Source organism: Psittacula echo, assembly GCF_963264785.1.
Source record: "Psittacula echo genome assembly, chromosome: 2".
Lineage (NCBI taxonomy): Eukaryota > Metazoa > Chordata > Aves > Psittaciformes > Psittacidae > Psittacula > Psittacula echo.
This window is the reverse complement of record NC_137737.1, coordinates 67754803-67779361: the sequence shown is the minus strand read 5'-3', so window position 1 is coordinate 67779361 and position 24559 is coordinate 67754803. Positions and strand designations below refer to the sequence as shown.

The following is a 24559-nucleotide window of genomic DNA, read 5'->3' as shown; positions in this document are numbered from 1 at the left end:
TGGTTCGTACATCACTTTGTGTCATTTCCCTAGTCTTCTGAGAAGGAGAATTATAATAAATACAATGGAGCCTAGAGAAAGAGACACAGGCAGTGATAATGAGTGTAAATTCTCTGCATAAGCAGGTCGAGCAATTTGCCAGAAGGCCAGTTCAGAGAGGACAAACACAGAGGCACAGAAGAAAGCCCAGCAAGTTCCCAAATAGACTACATAGGATTTCCTCTGCAATTAAAGCTGAAATCTCCTTGATGTAAACGTCACGTCTGGTACCATGTGTAACTGCATTACTGCTCATTCTGCTGGGAAGAAATAGACAAAATGTGGTGGGACAGACAGTTTTTATACATGAAGTGATCGCTTCCTATCTCCGTGCTGCTGCAAAGATTATGAGATGGTCATCTATTGAATTACAAGAGCAAAGCATCCATTGTACAAGTTCCACTACTTGCTGGTAGCAACAGTAAGATTACAGTAGCCACAGCAAAGAAATAGAGAACAGGGACACTGCTGCTTGAAGGGTCATACTTCATTGAAGTATGACCAATTCACTGGCTCTTATTTAAGTCAGAGGAATGTAGTGAGTGGAGTCCAGACCTGCAGAGTTAGTGTGAAGACTGAAGAACACTTTTTGAAGTTAATTTTTTTTTGAAGTTAATTCTGGCCAAGTTTATGAGGAAGGATTTCTCAGTCCCCCTCATACCTCATCCCCCATGGCACTTCTCTGATAGATACAAGTAGTTCAGTTGTCAGCTTGGCACATCCACTGCATCAGTTCCTCACAAAAAATGATGGTTAGGTAGGCTCTGCGGGTCTCAGGTTGTACTAGGGGACATTTCACACCAGCATAGAAATCAGGCCTGAAAATCACACCCACCCACAGCATCTCCTGAACACATAAAATAAAGCAACAGTAGCTTCAGAAGATGGACATGACTTAATTAACTTTAAGAAAACAGCTAGAACAAAGTCACTCTCTGGTTTCAGAGGAGGATGTGGTCCTAATTCTCAGCTTTTATATGACTGAGGCCTTCAGCCTGCCTGGCTTCTCTGAAGGTGGGCTGCTGGGCTGAGAGGTGAGGAGGAGAAAAGAAAGACATCTTACACCAAGTACAAAAGTGAATGGCCATAAGTAAGTATTATATATAACTCCTTGGCTGCTTGCAGTTCTACCCTGACTCTGTGTGGGCTCTGCTTAGCACTGTGTGCCTCTGGCTTAATCTTACAAGGATTTATTAGTGGCTCTATTTCTGAAAGTAGGCATTTGCAGGACAAGCTCCTCCAAATTTGAAACACAAAGGGAAGAACAAAATTGCTAGAGAAGCAATTGCTAGAAAGGAATCCAGCCCAGTAGGGACAGGAACTGTTGAAAGAGGAAAAATATATTTATCAGTGTGTGTATTCCAGTTACCGTTTTAAAAGCCATTTGTGACTCCCTGCTGTGTTCTGTTCTTTTTACTCCAGGATCAGTTTCCTTCCTCCTGAAAATGGAAGCGATATTTTTGTTAAAGTGGCATTTAAAGATCAGCAGCATATTGTAAAACATCATAACATTGACTGGCTGTTTGTCCTCTTTGTGGTGATTTCCCAGTCCTGTGAAGTCAGTGAGCAGTTGTGATAGATCTCTCAGCTCTCTTGCCCTGAGCAGCAGAAACCTGGCTTCTAGCCTAGCCCTCCTCACCTGCTCAGAGCCCTTTGTGGTCTCTGAACATCAGGTCTTGTTTCTGTGTAGGGGAAGCCCCAGTTTTGAATGCATTGATTTGAAAAATTGCATCTCCTCCACTGTGTGCAGACCGGGTTAGGGCTTCCTTATGTTATTTTTGGCTGGTCCCAGTTGGTTGGTGGGAGTGCTGACCTGTGCTCTCATGGCTAAAGAAGTTAAGGCTGGTGGTTTGTTCCTGCCACTCTGACAGAGGTGCCTGCTTCTCCTGCAGGATCAGTAGACAGGAACATGGGATTCCCCCTTGAGTTTAATTCAGTCCAAAGTTGGACAATTTAAATCAATCCACCTTTTCCAAACTGGCCTTTGAAGTCCATGTCCCTTGCAGAGAGTTATTCCTGCCTGAGCTAGTCCTATCTGAGTGAAAACCGGATCACACCAGGGGTAAAGGTACTTGTTGGAAAAGCTGATGAGTTGTGTTCATTCTCCTTTGTTACACACAGGCACGATTGGAGTAAGGAGCAGTTCAGCTGTCAACAAAGCAGTGGAAACAGATCGTAATTGATTGAGGAGCTGAGTATCTAAAAACCTGGGATTTTAGGGAGTTTCAGTGAAGTTCAATGCAAAGATATGCATAACAGCCTGCTCCTAAGTTGAAGAAAGAGTTAGTATACTCAAATGTTATTGTCTTCTTGAAAGATAATGGTTGAGACTTGCCCTGGTATGAACTTGTAACATGATCTTTTGGCTTCATGTTGAAAGTGAATTGCCCTAGGATGTGCTCTTACACTCCAGTGTGTGGTGAAGGCTCGTGAAGGACACTCTCTCCTTACGCTGCTCAGGTCATGGAAAGTTGCAGATTTTGCCTGGCACCCCTATTCTGATTTTTTTTTCCCATTCTCTCCAAAGAGGAGCTGCAAGAAATTATTCTGTAAATGGGAAAAAAACTCTGTTTCTCTTCCAACCATTGACCTTGCATCCTCACAAAATCCAACCGTATCGTAGCTGAACCCTATGAGGCCACTGGGCCTGTGGGCTGGGAGACAGCTTCTGAAGAGCTGGCTTGCTGCCTGGCCCTTCTAGAGAGTGACACACATGAAGAGGTGCCAACACAGGGAAAGGAAGGAGGCTATAGATGTTTGATGAAGTGTGTGAAGAAGCGCGGTAGCTAAGGATTGAGGAAGTACACCAGCCCCAGAGGGACCCACTGTGCATCAGAGAGGTCCTGAAACATTAATATACTGATGGAGAGGCTTATTTTGTTGCATACTGTGCATGCCTGATGAGTCCACAGCCTGAGATCCTTGTAAATCTTTTACAGCCCGGAATGAGCAAGAGGAGCAGGAGGAAAAACGAGAGATAAAGCGAAGATTAACACGTAAGGTGAGAAACAACTTTGATCCTATTATGACACTACTGTAACTTTCTCCCTGCAACTGCAGTTGTTTGCCTTTTCCCTTTTCCTCAGCACCATTTCAAAAGTACAGTGTGAAACAAGTCTTTAAAGCAGTCTTTAAAAGAAATCACCAATGTTACAAGGTGTAAGTCCACAGAGTGAAGTGAGCCACTTTGCAAGCCATTGCTGGTAACATCTTGAAACAAGACAAAAGTCATAACCAAAGGAGCTTTGAACAGCAAAGTATAGAGAGCCTAGCACTGGTCTAACCCTGCTTCCTGTAAATGTAATGGCTTCTGCAGCCATTGTGAAGAGAGCAAAGTTAAAACAATGCTGATTGCATTCAAGAATTCCATCTAAAAAAAGGCATAAAACTGGGAAATGAACCTTTTCTGAAAAGGGAGATTGTCACTTGAGGCATTTAAACTAAATAGAGACAAGCACTCACAAATGGTGTATAGTGCAGAAAACAATCTTGTATTGGCAGGGAAGGACGAACAAAAAAAGCGTAGTTTGGTTTTGATTTTCCTCCCATTTGAAAGTCATTTACTGTTAAAACTGAAGAACAGTCATTTCAGATATGCATATTCCCAGCTAGTGTAAATGTCTGCAGATGCCCCAACATATATAGCCAATAATCCATCCTGTTACTGTGGATAAACTTTATTTCACCACTGACATATTTCCTGTCTCCAGAGGTGGAGAAAGCCCCCTTAAGAACTCACATGCTTGTGAAGCAGTGCCAATCCCTTCCTGTACATTTTTTAGGTGACTTAGTCTTTTTGACCTATGTGGTCAAAAATTTTCACAGTATAAATAATGACGAGGAAAGGGCTCTAAATATATATGGGAAGATTACATTCAGAGAGCTGAATTGCTTTCTTTCATGGTTGAAAATCTGCCTTACTCTCAGCTCACGTAAATCAGCAGAGTTCTCGCTCATTGATGGGAGAATACTGCTGTTGTCTGCAGGAGCTAAGAATGCAGCCCAGAGAGCTGTAATATTATTTTTATAACACTTAAATTCCTGGCAACAATGGCAGTGATGGGCTCACATTCTCTCATAGCACTGTCTGAAAGAACCTGCACTGCAAATGTTTCATGGGACTTAGGCTCTGCACAAAGGCTAAAAATACCATCTTACCAGGCTTTCAGTTTCCCTGTATATTGACAGGTGGACAGGTACAGGAATCCAGTCCAAAGCTTGATGCCATTTGATGAATATCTGTAACAGATAAAAAGCAAAGCTACCCATACCCAACCTGCTGCCTAAAAAGTGAGGGCTTGCTAACTCCGCCAGCATTATTGCCATGCAGTTCTCATCCTCCACTATTTTGTAGGAAAGGTACGAAGCACATGAATTACCTGTTGCAGGCAGAGGCCACAGCCACATGCTCAATTAACACATCCAGACTGCTGTAACATCACAACAGTGTCTGCTCCCTGAAACCTCAGCAGTCTTCTGCAAGATTTCTTTGTCTTATTTGCACTTTTAAGTAGGAACAGCAGTGACAGCAGCAGCAGTCTGAGCCCCTGGCAGCTGGCTCTTTAATGTTCATACCCCTGTTCCCACTAACATTCCTTTTAGCCTTTTTGTAGCTTCTTCCCTAGTAAAGATTTTTCTCCCTCATGTTTGTGAGGTTGGTAGCAGCATGACTTGGCATTGTTTGATTTTGATCATCTTTTTAAACTGTTTTAAATTGACCTAGTGACATGTGTAATTTTCATGAAAAAGAACCACAGGCCTGGTCTAACAACAGATTTTGTTCTCACCTACCAAATGTACTGTCATCAAAGCTCAGAAATCACTAGAGGAAAGGAGTGAATAAAGTGTGTAAGTGGATAGATAACAACTAGAAATGCCAACCACCTAGTGAATCCTGCAAAAATAGTTGTTATTCCCCAGCTCTGTCTTTCATGAGCATGTCCCAGATGTGTCATTGTGTCTGCAGCAGAGTGGCAGACTCCTTCTGTTGATTTGTACTGAAGTCTTATTACCAAAGGATTTTAAACCTCAGATTGAGCAGAAGTTTAATTGAGCACGGCAAGTGGTTTTGCCCAGCAGCCCTTTCTGTTTGCACTGAGTTTTAATGCACACACACGCCCCCGGGGTAAATTCAACATAAGGAAAATATGCCACATTGCTTCTTTGCAACCATGTGTAGTTGGTAATAAGAAGGGAAGGGGGTTCTGCAGAAGCTGGTGATGAGACTTTTGACCTTGCACTAGAATAGCAGCTACTGTCCCTGTTTTTTTCAGTGGCGTCATTCCAACTCCAAGGGAACAACCCACTTCATCCATTAAAAAGCTGTTCTTAAAATTCCTTTAGCACTGACATTTTGTTACAGTATTATGGTGATAAGTTGTAACATGACATGCTGTAATAAGTAAGATTACCTTGCTAGGTCTAGACACCTTATAAAGTCAGCAATAAATATCCAGTTGAATCCATCATCTGGACAGGCAATTTCTAAAAGGAAATTTAGATCAGGTGACCTATAGCAAGCTGCCCCTTTAAGCACTTTTCATCCACTCAGACTCATCTAACTCCAAATTAACTGGGCATAGGGATTAGCTGCCATTCAAAGAACAAAATGGAGGCGAATGCCTTTCAGTGCAGTTTCTCCATAGCTCATGTCCCTCCTGTCCAAGGAAAGGTGAAGGGTACTTGCCTGTCACCTGAGATGCCCACGGGTAGGTTCTGTACATCCAGCTACTGCTATGCTGCTTCTCCTTGCCCCTTGGGGCACACCGAGCAACTTTAGGCACATTGGATTTGCATCATTTGAGTGGAGGGACATGTGGACATTTTTTCTCTGAGCACTGCTCTCGGCCCACAAGCCTATTCTGGGAACATTAATGTGCCAAAGCCCTCTGGGAGTAGTGTTGCAGGTGGGTTCCTTCCATGAGGAGATCTGGACACCCAGGAATTACTACTAAGAATGTATCCACTCTGAAATGTGGTTAATTTCTCCAAGCACTAAAGCAATTAACACAAGCCTGAACTCCTCCTGAGGACTTCTGTTAGAGAGAGAGTTGTAGCCTGGATTAACAGAACATGTTACAAATCACATGCAAAGAGGAATAAAACTCTTCTTTTCCTGCTTTCTTTTCTCTCAGGTAGCATCATGCTCCCCATTCCCCAGAGCTGTTTATAGCCTCTTATCCCCCACTGTCAATAGCTAATATTTCCCAGAGGTCTAGCTCCAAAGCTAAAAATCTTGTGGCTGTCACGTCAACAACCAAAATGATGAGGTGTGGCCGCTTCTGAAAATCCATACAATAATGTGAAATCTTTGCTCCCATTGAATTCCTGCCCTGGTACAACTGAAACATTCTGTTCACTGGTGCCTCACTGGGAAATGTCTTGCAGTTCAATCTTTTCTTTAACTGACCTCTGCTGGCTTGCATCAGCACGGGCTGTTCAAAATAATGAACTCTTGAGGGAGGTGGGATTCATCAGAGGGAAGCAGGGAAGAGGGAAAAGTCAGAGAAGAAAAGAGGCTGGGGGTTAATTTGGATAAACTGCACTTACAGTAAGAGGGAAAGGTCTCCGTGGCGTTTTCATCATGTCCTGCTCCTGCATCTTACCACAAAAGGTGAGGAACAAAGAAAAGGGGTTGTGTGCACTGCTAGTTAGGATCTGTAGTTTTTCACCTTGGTTTCTTCCTTAAATAACAACCATAACATTTTAGCAAGGTAACAAAGTAGGCAACAATGCAGTGACAAGACAACAAGTGGAGCAAACTCAGCATTTCGCATTTGACTAAGTCCTAAGACCAGACTGGCAAGAGTACATCCCCTTCCACTTTACCTGGTGGCACTGCTTGGGTTTGTTTCATTTCCCATGCCAAGAGCAAAGGGGTTTGTGTTAAACCTTCCCTTGCAAATTGGCTTGGTATTACAAGGTGTCACCTAAGATTGAAAAATGCACATTAGCACCAAAGTTTCATAATGTGCTTATGCCCTTGACATTTTTCATGTGTAACTCAGTGCACTGCTCTTCACACCCACCCAAGGGTTTCAGTGATGTGAAATGTGCAGGTGATGCACCTGATTTGACTTTTGTGCATTTGCAAACATGAGAATTTACTTATGTGACTCAATATTTACTGTTATTTCATTGATTTCAATGCATATCCAGCACACCAGGCAAGCCAGATTAGCTGTTTAAGACCCTGTGCAGCATTGAGGTAAATACCAGCAATGAATTGACATTGCCAGCAGAAGCACCACCACTGCTGTGGCATTTGATGCTGTTGCCTTATTGACACTGCCTATAGCCAACAGCCTGGCACTGTATGTTTCAGTGTATCAACAGCCACCCGCCTTCTCCTTTGTGCAGACTTGCTAATTGCTTTGATTAGCACAAATGTGAAAGCTGGCTAATGTCAAGAGCTGACAGAAGCTGTGAAACGGAGCTGGTCGTTTTTTGAAAGCCCTCTTCAAGCTTGAGAAGCTCGTAGCAGTTCCTGCTTTCCTTGTAGTCGTTAGGAAAACAGAGTTTAATTCACAGCATTTCATATTCTGTTGGTGTCATCAGTGTAGTAAGACATCTTATTTAGGAAAAAAAATCCATTCCAAGATGAAACAACATCTAGGCTATGTCCTGAAGTGTTAAAAGCTGAGAAATGTGGAGATAAGATTGGTGATTCATCCTTAATTCGGCCAAAAAAGTTATGCCTGCTGTGTATGCATTTTGCTTTTTGAAAAGCAAAACTTGGTGTAGTCTGAGTTCAGAAAGGTGTGCTTCTTGCTGACCTCACGGGCTGACTTGAGCATGGCTGGCCTGAATGTGGGTATACAAAATGGGGCTTTTCTTGGGAAGCATTGGGAAGAAAGAGGAGGAATGTTGTGTGACAACCACATGCAGAGCAGCTCGCTCCAGGAAACTTCATGCCTCCCATAGACGAAGGTGGGTGTGAGAAAACTGTCTTGTTTTAAGATCTTTTCGATATTCAGAAGTTTTGAAGTTGTTCTTTTTCAAACCAGCAAGGAGCTTTTCCCCTATTAAATGTCATAATTTACCATAAAATGGCTCTGGAGGTCATACACAAACTGCTGAGCTGTGACTTGACTGATGCCAGCTGTCCTAGGCAAGGGCATTATGTGGTGGAGTGTAGAGCTGTGCTCCTGGTTACACTTCCTTTCTGTGGTTTCTCTGCCTTTGGTGTGTACAAAATGGCTGGGCTGCAGCCAGGAGGGGTAGAACCTCATTTCTGTCCTCCTGAGCATCTTACAGGCCCCTCTGCAGACACTCTGCATGAGGTGCTTGAACCCAGTTTGTGAGCTCAGGGTTATCAGTGTAAGGAAGGCAGCCCCCACTGTCACCTCCCATCGCAACCATCTTTCCTAAAAATAGAAGAAAGAGGCAACCATGCATGCCAAGAACAAGCACACAGGTACTTAAAGGTAAAGGCAGGATGGGGTGGTACAGCTATCTTATGTCAGCACCCAAATGCTGGAGAATGGTGGTATTTTTCACCCTCCACTTAGTGTCTTGGCTGGTTTGAATCTTTAATTCTCCCTGGAAGATGAAATGCAGGGAACTGAGATACTTAATTTTGGAGGAAAGTGGATTCAAGGGCCTAAATAACTTTGCAGAATAGAGTCCCAAGCGTTTTATGAAATATTTAGACCTTCCATTATTAACAAAGGTGAATTATTGTAACACACATCTATTCCTAGTGAGTGGGAATAGTACAATACACTGTGTAGCTAAGTGTTAGCAGGATATTATTTTCCCTGATGTCTGATGTTTCATTCCAATTGTGAGACTTTTGCAGCTAATGTACAGCCATGTGCACACATATGTGTAGCACCTTCTTCGGAACTAGTTGTGTAATTGCTTTTGACATTAACCAGCATGCTCTGCATCCAAGGAGAATTGATCCCTGAAAGCCAATTCCTGTCCCTAGCCATATTAACTGACTGTATAATAGGTAGACTACCAGCACATTACTGTTTCTCGTTTGAGAGGAGAGTTTTGACTGTGGCTGCCTCTTCTGCTGTGGAATTTGACAGAAATGCTTTGGAACAATGAAGATGCTTTCTTTGCATGATACCATCCACCCTTGCAATTGGTTTTTTTTGGCTTGTAGTATGCAGTGTAAAGTGTTAAAAGTCAAAAGAATGGTGCTGGGGATGTCTGAACCCCCATAGTGATGGTTGTAGTAAAACAAATCCCCAAGCAGCGCTCTGTAGGGAAAAAGTGACGTCCTGATGCCTTTTTCCACTCCTTCCTCAAACCCGCAGCTGAGTCAAAGGCCCACAGTAGAAGAGCTACGTGAGAGGAAGATCCTCATCCGCTTCAGTGACTACGTGGAAGTGGCAGATGCGCAGGACTATGACAGGAGGGCGGACAAACCCTGGACACGACTCACAGCCGCCGACAAAGTAAGTGGAGCAACTCTGGGAGAGGCGTGATCTGAATAGCTAGAGCACGTCACAGCAAACAGCATCCCGTGGGTCCCACAGGTCCCATGGCCATCAAGGAATAAACCTGCACCTGACATCCCTTACCCACACACCTGTGGTTTCTTCTCATTCACAAGGTTTGTTGTTTGAGTCATAAATCTTTGGCAAGAAGGCTTCTTTGTGCGTGGGAACTAGGAGCAAGGTTAGCAGCATTACACCTTTTAAACACAGGCAAAAGGATATCAAGGCCTTTGAGGAAGGGTCTTAATGGCAGCCATATTATTTCTTTGTTGGTTTTGGTCTTGCCAGAATTGCTGTGTCAGGACAGAACAGGCCTGGGTGCAAAAATGCTCCATCCCACCAAAGCCAGTTAACTTCTCTGTAGTGTGTTACAACAGGGGCCTTTACTCAGGATTTCTGACAGAGTATTTTAAGCAGTGAAGTGAAGTTGCATGAGCCCTGCAGACAAAGGAAAGACACATGTTTGGTACTGAGAGCATTGTCCTCTGAGCACTGGTGGGACTTTTCGCTAAGTGATGTCTCTCGTGTCAGAGATATTTGTGCCATTGGTGACAGAGGGGTTAAATTGCTGGCAAATTATATCAAGTCACATTTTTAGGGTCTTAGTGTTGCCTCAGGAAGATTTAAATGTTTTATGACCACTGTGAGAAAAGAAGACTATGAGGCTGATCAGTGATTCCAAAGCTTACAGTCACTCTATGATGCCCATGTAATTTTAAAGACTTTCAGGTACCTAAATTCAAGCCTTGCCTATTTCTTTGTTGTGGTACTCGTGCAGCAGTGGAGACCATAATGTCAAAAGTTTAGAAACAAGAGCAGGGTTTCTGGCCATACAACTCATTTATGGTGCTGTTGGTTTTGTTCACAGAGGAAAGGGCAGCGTGTTACACTTGTATAATTTAACCAAAGGACTTGTATAGTTTCATGAGCACTGGTTTACTCTTTGACAGGGCTTTTTTCAGTTTAGTTTTGGATATCAGCATAAACTGATCTGAAAATCGGACAAATGTCCTCTGAACTACTCACAGGCCATAACATACTAGGTTGAATTAGCTTTTCGCATTTTATCTCACCATGTTGGACAAGATCTCATATGACCAACTTAGTTTTATTCTCCCAATTGCTAGATGTGGGAGAGATTCTATCTTCAATTGGTTCTGCAGCCTTTAAGAGATCCTATCTGGGATGAAAGGCATGGAGAAGCTTCAGCTGGGAAGGGGGATGATTGGTGTCCAGAGAGGTCCTTCCTCATCCTGTGTCTGTGAAAAGAACAAGTATTAAATACCACTATTAAATGTAGCCTGGTAAAGAATTCAGCATTAAGGCAAAGTACTTGGAGCTCACTTTTTCATAATGCATGTGCAAAGTCAGTACCCTGACCAAAGGGCCTGAGTTCTTCAAATGAATCTTTTCTCAGCAATGCAGAAGAAAAATTGTTAGTCACTCTAATATTAACACCCCTCATGGCATAAGGAAGCAGATATTTCTCTTTTGGCTTTGGGTCCTGTGGCCAGTGTTCTGATTTCTGCCATTCAGATGAACTGCTTTACCCCACTGCTATGTCCACTGTTGGAAAAAATAGCCAGACAAATTGCAATCAATCACAATGCCTGACAAAGTAGCAACATCCTAATAATCTTTTAAGATTATATTCTTCCAGAGCTTTAATTCAATAACTCTCTTTATTGGTCAGCACAGCAAGGTTTATTGAAAAATAGATATTAGAAATGGACTTCTGTGTTTGTCAGTAAATCTTGTTCTGTGTGCTGGATGTAGGGAATTGCCTTCAGTCTGACTTAATCTTTGCCAGATCTGACTGTGAGAGGAACAAAAAGGGCACTTTTAAATCTCTCCAACAGGCAAGGGATGCAGAGGGGAATAAATGTCAGACCTTGTGGGAGTAAGCAGCCCATGTGACCTCACTGAAGTAGCAAATTGGTCTGTTGAAGCTAGGCCCTTGAGTTGCTGCACCACCGTTGCTCTGTCCTGATAGATGGAAGCAGAGCCTGACAGACATTCTTAGGTAAATAAAAAACCAAAGCTGTACAGAGAGAGCACAAGGGGCCTGTTCTGTGGATCACAGTCACAAAACCTATCACTTAAGGCTTGTCAAGGCAAACGTAGTTAGTGGCTGGATCAGTGGCTGTTGCAAAAACCATGGTTTGGCTCATGCTGTTTGTACCAGTTTAGATTTCCTTCATCAAGAAAAATTCCTGACAGACCGAAGGTGCCACTTGCATCCACTGATGCTGATGTTTTCAGTATCACAGGGAAAAGCAGCAGCACACTTGAAGCATTAGGCCACAGCAGCCGCCTTGCGTATCCTCTCCAGAGGCTCACAGTGAAACTCACTTGTGGTTTACAAATATCACAGGGTTGTCAGAAGCCTTGACTCTAGGCTTGGGACTTGAGCCAGTTTTGCTGAGCGCTGTCTCTACCACAAAGCTGAGTCCTTCCAACTCACCTCCTCTATTTTTTTATTATTCAGTACTTCTCTTCCTGCCAGTCACCCCTGGTGTTCTTTTCCCTCAAGGACAAGCCACAGAGGCTGTAAGTTACCAGGTCTCCTGCAGATGCTGAATACAACCACCTGTGGCTAGTTTTCTGCTGGATTAGAGTGTAGCGTCAGCTAAATAAATGGCACAGCTGGGGCAGAAGGGAGGAGGAGGTCAGAGGGGCACAGTCTGAGGCACAGTAGAGGGCAGGGAGCCAGGCATCCATTTTCCCCTCCCAAGTAACCTCAGCCACTTCAGATAACTTCACCCAAGGAAATTCAGGACCGTATAAAGGCGGGAGACATCTCTGACCTGAGCCTGGCAGTATCCAGGCCCAGTTTACTCCCAGTCCAGCTCCAAAACAGATTGCTGTGTTTGAGAAACTGTGGTGCACATTTTTTTTTACTCATGCTTATGCTAATTTGGATTTTGTACATGATAGTGTTTACACAATAAGCAGAATTGGATTCTGTATCTGTATTATCTCTGATACGTTCTCAAATTAAGCAGTTCCAATGAAGCATTTATCTCTTCCCTTGATGTGATTTAGAATATGTTTATATCTGTTCCTTTTCATATTTTAAAGCTTTATGGTTTGCTTCACTTCTAATATACTGAGAACAAAGTGAACTTATTTTGATCTCTCTCAATTATACATTTATGAGTTTATTTGTCCTTTGCAGGCAGCCATTCGAAAAGAGCTTAATGAATTTAAAAGCAGTGAAATGGAAGTTCATGAATTAAGTAGGCATCTAACAAGGTAAGCTGAGATTCATTTTTTAAGACTATCAATGAATACTGTTGATTTCAAAAGGAAAATGCAGCAGCTGCTTCTCCAACGCCGACTGAACACACCGTGAGGTCTAGACAACATGTAGAATTACAGACTGTAAAAGAAACTTACACAGACAAACTCATGCTGCCCCATTACGTGGCGTTACACAGCCATGTGCTGTCTGTTTAATGACGTGTAACCTCCCTTTATTTTTTAAGTCTTGGTGCTCTAGCTGCGTGTCTTTTCTCTTGATATGAGAAGTAAGTGGTGTTGGTGCCTGAAGGAGGACAGGGAACTCCTGCAGAACCAGCATGTAGGCATGAATGAGCACACACTCAAACCCCACTGAGCATACAGCTGTTCCAAACTACATGTGTCCCACACACAGGTTGTTCAGTCCTGCCCTCCACATCCTACTATAGGCAATGCAGTGGAGAAGCAGCAAGACTGACATGATGAGAGGCATTATTTTTTACACTTTTAGACTTTTTTTGTTTGTTTGAAAGGTTAGAGGCTGATGAATTATCCATGACCCCAAACTAACAACCCTCCTCTCTGACAGGCTAGGACCGAGGCATGCTGGAAGGTCAGGACACGTGCCCTCACACAGCCTGTGCTGAGCCTGCTCTGGCTCTGATGCTGAGATGAGCTGAATTCCTGGCATGTCAGCTGAAGCCAGGCCTTTGCAAATCGACCTTAACCCCTGCTCACTGTTAGACATTAAAGACAGGTGTTAGGTATTGGAGACAACTGACAGTCAGATCTGGTGCAGAAATGGAGCTGCCCGTTTATTAATACACTCATCAGCTAGGTGCTCATGAAATACGCAGTCAGTACTATTAAGAAAAATGTAGAAAAGCTTAAGGCAAAACTAATTTTGTATTAGGGGATTTTCGTGTGCATAAATTAATAATTATATTAAAATTCACCACATGCATAATACACATACTCCCTTGCAGAAACGATCTTCTGTCTACTTCCTAGCATGTGTTAGGGTGGTTGCACCAGGGTTTGCAGTAACAGAGTGCTGCTGGAGCCAAGCCAGCTGCCTTTGAGCAACAAAGTCTGGAAGAAGCTTTAGGGTGTGCAGTTGGCCTAAATCTGTTGACTCAGCCTTTGGGGGACATTTGGCTCACTCCTCCAGGAGAGCAGTGACACATTTAGAAAGGATGAGGCTGTTTTGTTTTAAAGGGAGTGTTGCTACAAGGAGTCAAGTTACAACTGACAGCTCCATTGAGTTCCATGAGGCCTTTAGCATCCCACAGACATAGAGATTGGTTTGGTTTTCCTGAAGTCTCTCTGGCTGCTTGGCTTTCACAGGTTTCTGGGCAGTATTTGCTTCTCTCACAGTGTTGGGGTGAGCCATGACCCTTTTGAGGTGCCACTGTATCCGAAAGCTGCTGAGTGGCTTTGACTCGCTAAGTCTGAGCCAGGCATACTCGGGGCTATAGCTGATGTAATAGAAATTGAAATAAGGTCTTGCCTGAAGTTCAGCAGGACTTGCTGGTTAGACAAGTGGCTTTGGGAAATACGCACTTGAAAGAAGGACGCTTAAACAAAATAGAGTAATTCCATTAAACAAACTCAGATAAATCACCATTATAAAATCATTAGCAAGGTAATGAGCTATTCATGTCATTAAGCAGTGGCATAAGCTGAGCAAAGAATGTGAGTGTTGCTTTACTAGTGGGACACATTAATTAATTCATAATAGAGTGAAAAATCAAAGCCTAAATAAAAAACCTCTGTAGAGCTGACAAGCCCACGGCTCCTGACACAGGGTGTACTTGCAGAAAGCATGGCCATTTTAGCACTACTTGCCTCTTAACCTCCAGCACTAAGGAATAATCGTACATGAACTGTATGTACGTCTTTCTGGCTGAGAAGCATAAGGTTTGTCTAAACCAGACAATCTTTTTGGAATCAGTCATGGTGTGGTCTGCAGGAGGAGTGGCTGGTCTGAAGTAACCCACTTGGGGATCTGACAGGGTAGACCCAAAGCATATTATTGTATTTGGTAGGTTTTGGTGCAAAGAGCATCTGCCTATGAACTGTGTGTCAGACTGGCGAGGACCAAGAAGTGTGTGTGTCTGTTCTGGGTCTGCAGTGCAGCATGGCTGATGTCAGTGCTGCAGGAATGGAGCTGCCTGATGGTATCACGGTAGCAATTAGCTCTCCAGGTTTCTTTATGTATAACATGCATGTGAGGATATTATCTTACTATTTCTGTTTTTCCCTCCCCACTTGTGTTTTAGGTTTCATAGACCGTAGCAGTTCAATTCTACCTGACGACTATGCCATCTTCAAAACATAACTATAAGGAACCATAAGTGCTGGTATTATTCACTTCCCCATTACGTACATTGTAAATCTTCTGAACTGCCTTTTAAAAAAAAAAAAGAAAAAAAAAAGAGTAGAAAAACAAATATTAAAAAAAGAAAATTGTATTTACATGTGATGGGTACTGCAGCATCATCAGACCTGCTGGTTCAAGCTTCAGTAACAGAAAATACCCCTGGTGGGAATCGTGCCAAGACTTGGCATCTATGTATAAGACTTTCCTGGCATGTGGATTTGCCATACATGTTCAAGCCCAGCTGGTGGTGCATCCATTTCGTCTTCAGGCACCCCTCATCCTGACAAGCCTCTGTCATCAACTCTAGAGAGCCTTGAGATGGTGTTCAGAGAAGCACTGGCCTGGGTGAAGTCTCCAGAAGATGAGCACCTATGACATTACAGCACTTAAACCAAACACTCCTGTCAGGCTGCAAGCACCTTATGGGGACAATGAAAGAGCAAAACTACTGTATGGGCCAGCCCATCTGTGAATACCATCTGACTAGAAAGGCTTTTCTTTCCCAGGAGAAGTTTATGGCCAGTCAATCCGCATTGTTCAGCTCCCAAGCAGAAAAAGGCATCAGCTGTAAAGTACAGGACACCCTACTGAAGGCTGGTTCAGTTCTACTAACTGTTTATTTTTCATCTCTGATTTTCTAAACCCGGTTGTGAACCCATCAGCAGTAAATGACAAGAATGTTGAGGACAGGCAAGCAAAACCCATCTCTTCATAGTCACTGCATGGCATTTGCTCAGCTTGTAATTTGTTTTTACACCCAAGCCTCATGACTGTGTAAGAGCCAACACACACATCTGGCAGCAAGGCTGGGATTCGCACCGGCTCTGCAGAGGGACATGCGACAGAAGGAGCTGAGGATTTGGTGAGCAATATCTATCTTCGCTGTATCAGGTGTTTCAAGAACTGATCCTAAACTCACACTGAGAAAAGTGTGACAGACTGTGTTACCTGGCCTAACAAAAGGAGTGTGGTGCATTGGTATGGATGGTGGGACTTGTCATTGGCACCCACACCTGGGGCATAAGGACAGCAATTCAGAAGTGTTCTGGTTTGGTTTTAATTTATTTTTATTATAGTGGTTTAGCACACAAACTGACCAAGTGGAGCTCAGAGAGCGGGTCACTCTGGGCCTGGTTTACCTGCCAATTTAAACACATGCTTAACACTAAGTAAGCATGCAAACAGCCTCACTGAATTCAACATGTCTTGACAGGCTTAATTGAAGCTGAACACTTTCAAGTGCTTTTCTGAACTTAGGCCAGCACCTTCCAGAATCAAGTCCTTAACTAGTATAACGCCAGCAAGCTGGGGCAAACATTGTCTAGAAGTCATTTCCAGCTCATACAAGCAACTATTATGCCATGGTTTGGGTCAGTGGCCCAAAGCACTGTAGCAACTTTAAGAAGCTCCATCTTATTACTTCAGGACACCTTTTCTTCTTCCTTAATAGCTATTTTGCTTTGACAGTTTGAACAGAGAGGCCAAAGTTTTTTACTACAGTATTCCTATTAATTAGTCTGAGTTTTTTCCCCTTTCTTAATGTCTTCCATGTACCTACCCACCCGCTGTGCTCCCTCTCTACCTCCCCTGATGACATGCTAACATTGCCCTTCACTGATCATGGGCTGGGAAGCCTCTTGCACCTGAGCATTCAGTGGCCAGTGCTGCTGCACAGTGCCACCAGTCCTGCCTCTTCCGAGGCCTCCACCTCATTCCTCTGGAGGAAGGAGTAAAGCAAAAGGACCTGCTTTAGCACTTATCCTGCCCAAACACTGGCAGTATGGCTAAAGCACTCCATTTACATTTAGTGATGATATTCAGTACCTCACAGATTTATCTCCGTTGAGAGAGACAAACAAAAACATTTCTTTCTCTTCTCATCTGTGGCCATCCTTGCAATGCTGTACAGTATCAGCTATTAAGAATTGGCTTGTATGATGTTGCAGGATGTAAGATGCTACACAGGAAGTAAAAACTAGCTGGTTTCTGGTGCCTGATGTGATACGCTTCCCAGACCGGGTAATGATTTCCAAAGAAACACACACAGTAATTTCTCTATCACCAGCTCACAGTTGCTTTAGATACAAGTTCATCTTTAATGTGCAATGTTATCAGCTCAGTGCAGCAAAGACAGAGCACTTACATACCAGCGAGGAACACACTGCTGTGGGTTAATTTTCATGAAAGCGTGGGGTTCATGTTTTTAAACTCATTCACATATGCATGCACACACAACAAAACTGCATCACAGCTTTCAAAAAGGAAAACAAAACTCTATGCTTTTGACTACCCATACATTGTATTAGGAAACGGCTCTGCAATATAACTGTTTTGAAGAGCAACAAGCCCTCATGTTCCCATTATGGATCTAATACCTGCCCTGGCATCATTAAGCTTAGACATTCCCTGTGAAAGGGGAAGGAAAGCCATTTAAGGAGCAGCAGTGACAGAAATCACAGGACTCAGCAGGCTGGTGGGAGAAAAAAATTAGAATTTTTTCTTTTTCTTTTTTCTTTTCTTCATTTTGTGGTTAAAATGAAGAGGAAGAGGTGGAAGAGAGTCCCTGGGGAAGGGGTAGTCTGTGGACAGCCTGCCGCTGTCCCTTGTGGATCCCAGCAGTGCCCACGCCTGCCTGTCTGGTAGCCTAAATAAACCCCAGGACACTGGTTGAGGCACATATCAGCCAAGTCCCGGTTGAGGACCAGACGTTCCCCACCACCCTGCCTTCATCCGGATGGACTCACGGTAGGTCCCTGCTGACCACTTGGCAAGTTGTCATGCTCTACCTGCCTCAGGATTCATGCTGCCCCCAGGGCAGCTACTTGCAGCAATGCCTTTTCCTTTTGTTTTCAATTATGTTAACTCCTGGCTGAGCAGACTCCAGGACACAGTGGAAGCACTGCCATATTTCTCCCAAATTGGAAGTAGAGCTTATTACTGAAAAGGTGAAGGGAGAGGAGAAAGAAGCCATATAAAGTGTTTGGCACTGTAATAAGCATCACAGAACTGGCACCTCATCTCGTTTTAGATTCAGTGACTCTGGGTATTTTGCAAAGTCAACCTTTGGCAAAGCATTCTTCAACAACCTGAACACTGGGTTTGCGTACCCACCTCTGGCATCCATGGGAAGTTGCAAGCACACTGGGGAAAGCTAGTCCTTTATTTAAAATCTCTTTTCTTGAGCACTTGTCCTCTCTTCTGTGGAAGCCATCTCTATCACAGCAAAGTAGCTGTGTTCTGTTGGGGTGAAGAAAAAACCCCAAAACCAACAAAGTCATGATTTCCCCACCTTCAACCTGGAATATATGTAGGACATACAGATGATGATGGCATTCCTACTAAGATTCTGTTAACATTGCAGTTAACACCAGTCAGCCTCATTCCTATTAGGAGGAGATTAATAGTAGTAATAAAGACATTACATCAGGTTTAGAGAACGGAAAAATCAACGCAGAACAAAAATGGCTATTCCGATCATCCATCTCCGGGCTGATAATGGAGATAATATTCTAGAGTCAAGGAAGAAAAACATTTGATTATAATCTACTGAATCCTCATGGGTTATTTGTACTTAAAATGTGCAAGTGTTGTGACATCTGTTCTACAGCCTGTGGAAAGATGTAGTGGAAACTGGGGGAGCTGGGGGGGATTGGAAAAGCTACTCCAAAATGTCTAGAGGAAAGTTTTGATTGTTTGAAAAAAAGCAGTTGTGAGGAAACATGGTGGTGGCATCACCCTCCCACCTGCACCCTCACCAGGAGGGACCTGACGACGTATTTATGGTTAATGGAGAAGGTGTCAGTGTTGCAGCTTTTCCTCAACACCACGACCCTCTGGTTATGTACTTGCAAGCTGAAGTGTCAGGCTGCAGGTTTGCTGGGACAGGCTCAGGCCAGCTTTTGTGTCTAGACAATTCCTCGTGCGCACTGTGGACATTACTGGAAGAGAAGAGGGAAGGGGGGAATGGAATTTTATAGACTTCTAACTGTTTAACTGGAACAATTTAGTGAGCCTATTACACAAATCATATTTCAGCCTAATACTTCATCTAATCACAGCACTTTGTTATCACTGCAACTCGACCCCAAACTCGCCCTTTGTTATTTCTACAGTGCTGTCTGTGCTGTGGAAACACTACAAACCCACAGAGGGAGAGAAGTTCCAACATGCCTAGTAAAAGCTTGCACTCATAGAAATTGATGGGCGAGATGGAAACCCACAGTTACATGTGAACGAGGGGCTCCCTAATGTGCCTGCAAATAAAATCACTTTGTATAAATAGCCATGGGACATGACTGGGCTAACAGAAATATCAGGAAAGAAAGAGAAGACAAACGATTTTTCCCAGGTGTTCGGTCTGCTCAAGCTTGGAACAACTTCTGTAAACAAGGAGGAGGTGATGGGCACATTACCTGTGTTCCCATGTGTCCCAGTTACTCCTGCACCAGTTGCATTTTCCAGTTGATATCCAAGTGTATGTATATAGTTTGTCTTTGTATAGGAGTGAGTGTGGTGGCTGTTAATCGTGCTCTTCCAGTATTGTAATTTAACAGATTATGGCTGTATGAAAATGATGTAAATAACTAGAAAAAAATTAAACTGGATCTCTATGTCCTAGTTTTTGTACATACTGAAACTGCATGGTATTTAAATTATTGTTTGTCTCTGATGTATGCAGTTTCTTAAAAAAAATTCATTTAAAAAAAAGCATTCCTGTGCCTGTGTATTTTATCACCCTCTGTCCCAGTGATTGATAGTGTAACAGAGGGATGCAGTCGAGGATAGCAGCCCTCCTGCTGCCAGCCAGGCTCAGCACTGCAGCCTGGCAGCTGCAGCGACATAGTGCGTGCCCACAGCATGCTCACACCTCAGCGGGAAGCAAAGCAGAAGAACAAGACTTACCAGAACAGATCGAGGGGACATCATATCGACTGAGACACTAGTGCTGTCTCATGAGCTGGATCAGTGAAGATGTGCGAAGGATGATGACTGGTACCTCAGCTGCTTAAGTTGTACCCAGCACCAGGCTAGTAAAGGAGCAAACCCAACAGTCTGCACTAGACACACGCTCACACCCCCCAACACTGGGAACCCAAACCCAACTCTCCCTTCCCTGTTCACAAGTTTTTGTCCACTATGCAGCACCCTGTGGTTATAGCAAACATCACTGAGCAGTACTAGCAAGTGCTGTTGCAGCAGAAGAGCCGTACCTGCACATCCACCTGCTTTCATACCACCTTTTCATCTTTTTCCTCAGTAGCTTCTGTGGTTGCACAGCATTTCAGGCTGTGACAAGCTGCAGCCTCTGTGTAGTGACAGGGGGAAGAAAAACCTTCTTGACCAGGGTAAGTATGTATCTTCGAACAGTCTCACTAGCAGCCTGCAGAAAGCACAGAAGGTAACAGTGCTGTGTAGGCTGTTCAGTTTTCATAACTGATGGTGCAAAAATTTGGACCCCTAAGAGACAACCAGCACCAGCATCCTCACTGTAACTGGCAGGTGGGAGCCACTCCCCTCCTCTGATGTACCCAGGCTTCCCACTACACAAAAATGAAAGGTCCATATACTTTAACTGACCAAATTCTTTGTTTCCTTTTGCATAAGTTTTCACTAACCTACTGCGTCTTCAGTAAAGTCCATTAATTCCTAGCAATCAAACTGCAATCTAACACCACCTTTAGGCTGGAAACAGAGGAGGCTGAAAAAACCCCACAATTTCCTGTTAAACCGCCACACACGCAAGAACACACTGCTGCTTAGCAGTACCTGGCTAAGAGCTCAGTGCGCTCGGTGCAGGTATGGGGTGAGACTGCTTTGCTATCATCTTCCTCACCTCTGCTTCTCCCTTTCATGGCTCAGATCAGGGTTCCCTGGCAACCAAGTCCAAAACAAACAGCATGGCCATGCCCTGGTCACACAGTTGAGCCGGTCTGCATGGGAGAAAGCAGCCACCCTCCTGAGCAGTGTGAGCTGATTGCTTCTGGTGTGCGTCATCCCCACATCCATTGAGCAGCTGTCAGGGCACAATGCAGAGGTGCACCACCACACCATCACCCTGAGCTCATCCAGGCAAGCACTGCCTAGCCATTGTACAAAATTGCTTATAGAATTCTTTCCCCAAGTGGCAGAATGCATGAAAGCTTGGCTGGTCAGTGAATTTGTGCTGCGTGGTTAGGAACACCAGTGTTCAGAGAGACATCCTCTGCAACTGAAGTCATCCCATGTGTCCCTGAAAGTTGAGCTCCTACCTGCATGAACCTACTCTCCATCACTGTTACTTGATCAGCTCTAAATTACTGTACTTCAGCCACTTCTGTCTCCACACTCTTACACTTTTCTTCCCATACTCTTAGGCCCCTTGGCAGACCTCAAATCACTCATCATTTTTCAACCATCATCCTCTGACATCTGCCATTACTTTTCTTATCTGGAGTTTCCATCACATTTGGACATCAGCTGGAAAAGATTTGGTGCGTGCAACACAGAAGAGCACAGACATGTGGCATTGCTCTAAACCTCTCTGGAGAAAAAGTACTGCTTGAGGGAAGAACTGGACCAAATCAAGCGTATTTTTCTTGTTTGCAAAGTCCATGAAGATATTTGGCACGGGAAGGCTTGAGGGGGGAGCTTTCACTCTCCAACATGAATGTTTCAGTGCTGTTTCTATTGTTCTCAGGGAAAAAAAGGGGGGGGGGGGGGGATGATAAACCAAAAAACACACTCAGCAGCTAGTTCTTTATGAACAAACAGGTATGCAACAAGCAGTTACGTGCTCTGCCAGTCAGGGAGAAATAATGCAAATAAAGACAAAATACCTCATTTTTCAAGCTTCTCAAGAAAAATTAACATCAGATGACTTGTTACCGCACTCCTCCTGAATGACATAGAGGTAACAGAAAACCAATAGCAAAGGTAACCCCTTTCCCATATTACCTAGCCAGGGATTTGCATTTGAGGCTCAACTATGTGCGACTTCAAAATCATCTGTGTAAGACAATAGTCCACAGCAGATAAATAACCAAACTTGAACTGCCTACTACACTACTTGTGGTGTTCAAGAGGTCCCAAAGCAATTGTTAGCCACAGCTGGAGGCACAGACCAAGGCTGCCTAAATGGCGGATTCCACTGTAAGCCGTCTTGCCTCAGCCTCACCCTGATCATCACATGGTGGAGACAGTGAAAGCTCACATCTTGCTTTTCTTCTGTCTTGGGAAGCAGGTCTCGGAGCTAACGCGGTATGTTCAACTGAGCAGACATCACCAAAAATTAACTGAGTGTAAGTTAGCCAGATTTATACTTTCAGTTTCTCGGGAATTCAGTCAGTTTTCTGCATAAACTGTATCCCTCATAAATCCACAGTGAAAGCTTGGAAATGGATCCACTCAGATACACACAAATATCTCTTATGAGATCAGTGAAGGAAGCATGGAATTAAACCACTATCTATTCCTTACAGAACTCCCCTCTTTCAGCATGGCCCACAAGAAATAATGAACTCCATTAAAGAAACGCTTCTGTTCTTTGTACATGAAATCGAAAAAGCTGCACACAAACGTCAGCTGACGTTACAGTGGGGCAATGTTTGAGGATCTATCCCACATACACTGAAAATGTTTAAGTAAAACTGCTGTTGCTCATGTGGAAACATGAAGATTTTCACTGTGAGGATGACCAAGCACTGGCACAGGTTGCCCAGAAAGGTGGTGGACTCTCCCTCCCCAGAGACATTCAAAAGCTGTCTGGACATGGTCCAGGGCAACTGGCTCTAGGTGGCCCCGCTTGAGCAGGAGGTTGGACCCGAAGACATCCAGAGGTCCCTTCCAGCCTCAACTCTTCTGTGACTCTGTGAAGGCAGACCTCTGTCTCTCAATCTGTGCAGCTCCAGGACCTGCCTATTGATGGAAAAAGCCTTTAAATTAAAAACTAACTGAAAAGCAACGTTTAGAGCCTTCAGTCAAGCAGTGATCATCACTGAAAGCACTCACTGGCAAGTCTGGGAGCAATAACACTAACAGGTAATTCTAATCCTGATTCAGTGCATCTCTCTTCACAGAATACGAGTTATTGATTTCTTTTCAGGACTGAAACTACTTAACACCTCCAGTGTCATCACTGCTTGTTTTTTTAATGACTAAGTAATCTGCTGTCTAAAGGTCTGAATGACGTGTATGTAACTTTGGGGGTTTTGTGAATAAGCTGTGCAGCCTTAGGGAAAAATGTTCAAATGGATACTCTCTCAGACTGCACCTGCAGCCATTACTTGAAAATCTAGTGCACTGCATGTTACAGAATTCAGTGCTGTTATTCACAGAATGTATATGCTCTTTCCTATCCACGCTACCCAGCTCTCATGCCTAGACTAGGAAAACAAGCTCTCATCTGAAGTGAACTAAATGGATTACACTACAATACAGACACAGCAACGGCTTTCAGAGCAGACGCAAATATGCTTTTTCTGAACTGGGGAAAATGAGGCATTTCAGGAACACTAACAGCAGCATCTCAGAATTCAGCACAAATAATCTACCCATGTTTTTAGGTGTAGCCTGCACCAAGTCCCAAGCTTCCCCAGCGTATCTTTTGGAAGATAAACCTGCCCTACTTTAAAACTAAAGTTAACTTTCTAAAGCATTTCAAGTCTGCATGACACTGAGTGCAAGCTAAACACACTCTTTCAAGTGCCATGAGCATACTTGGCACATGGCATACTAAGCATCAATTTCAGACAAGTAACAGCTAAGCAACACATTTTTATATACAATTCCCTGGTCTATGCTAGATGTAGAAATAGGATTTTACACTTTTACAAGAAAAAGATCAGTTCTCCAGCAAATCTCTATCTATGGCTAATCACACTACTTTTACTGACATAATGAATTCCACTTCTGTGTTAAATTTATTTTGAAATCTAAACCAAACAAGAAACAAATTACAACCTTGAGCTAAGCATTCAATAGAGGCATTGTTTAAGACTGGACTGTAATTCTGAACTATATTGACTCATCCCACTGATTTTCTCCATACTTGCCCAAAGCTACATGTTGGGACAAAACAGATCCACTATTCTACAGCATCTTACCTGAAGAACAAAGGAGAAGGTACTGAAAAGAAAACAGAAAGCTGGCTGACAAACAAAAAGAAAGTATTTTAAGTCACTTCAGAAAAGCATGTCACCCTGGATCACTGTGATGCCCTCTACCTCAAACTTGCGATGCCTCTTCTTGAACATTTACCTAAAATTTTACATTACTAATAGAGTACAGTTACATTTCTAGCAAAGGCATGCTTATTCACCAATGAGTTCCAGCACACTAACGTTTAATAAATTCACCTTATACCACCTCCAAGTACTAACTAGTTATATCAAGTATGAACTGGCATACAAAAACATTTTTAAATTACAATTAAATTAAATTACATTATCTAGTCACATTTACTTCC

At 43.4% G+C, this 24559-nt stretch overlaps 1 protein-coding gene across 1 annotated transcript in view; it reads left to right on the top strand.

Annotated features, from left to right (window-relative positions):
* The window catches only part of PHACTR1 (phosphatase and actin regulator 1), a gene marked incomplete at its 3' end in the record, with an annotated part of 311992 nt that extends 299242 nt beyond the window's left edge, over nucleotides 1–12750 (top strand). The window contains exons 10-12 of the mRNA XM_080639593.1: nucleotides 2979–3040; nucleotides 9309–9449; nucleotides 12670–12750. Of these exons, the coding sequence (XP_080495719.1) occupies nucleotides 2979–3040; nucleotides 9309–9449; nucleotides 12670–12750 (284 nt within the window). The remainder of the gene's footprint in view (nucleotides 1–2978; nucleotides 3041–9308; nucleotides 9450–12669) is intronic.
* Between the last annotated feature and the right edge of the window lie 11809 nt (nucleotides 12751–24559).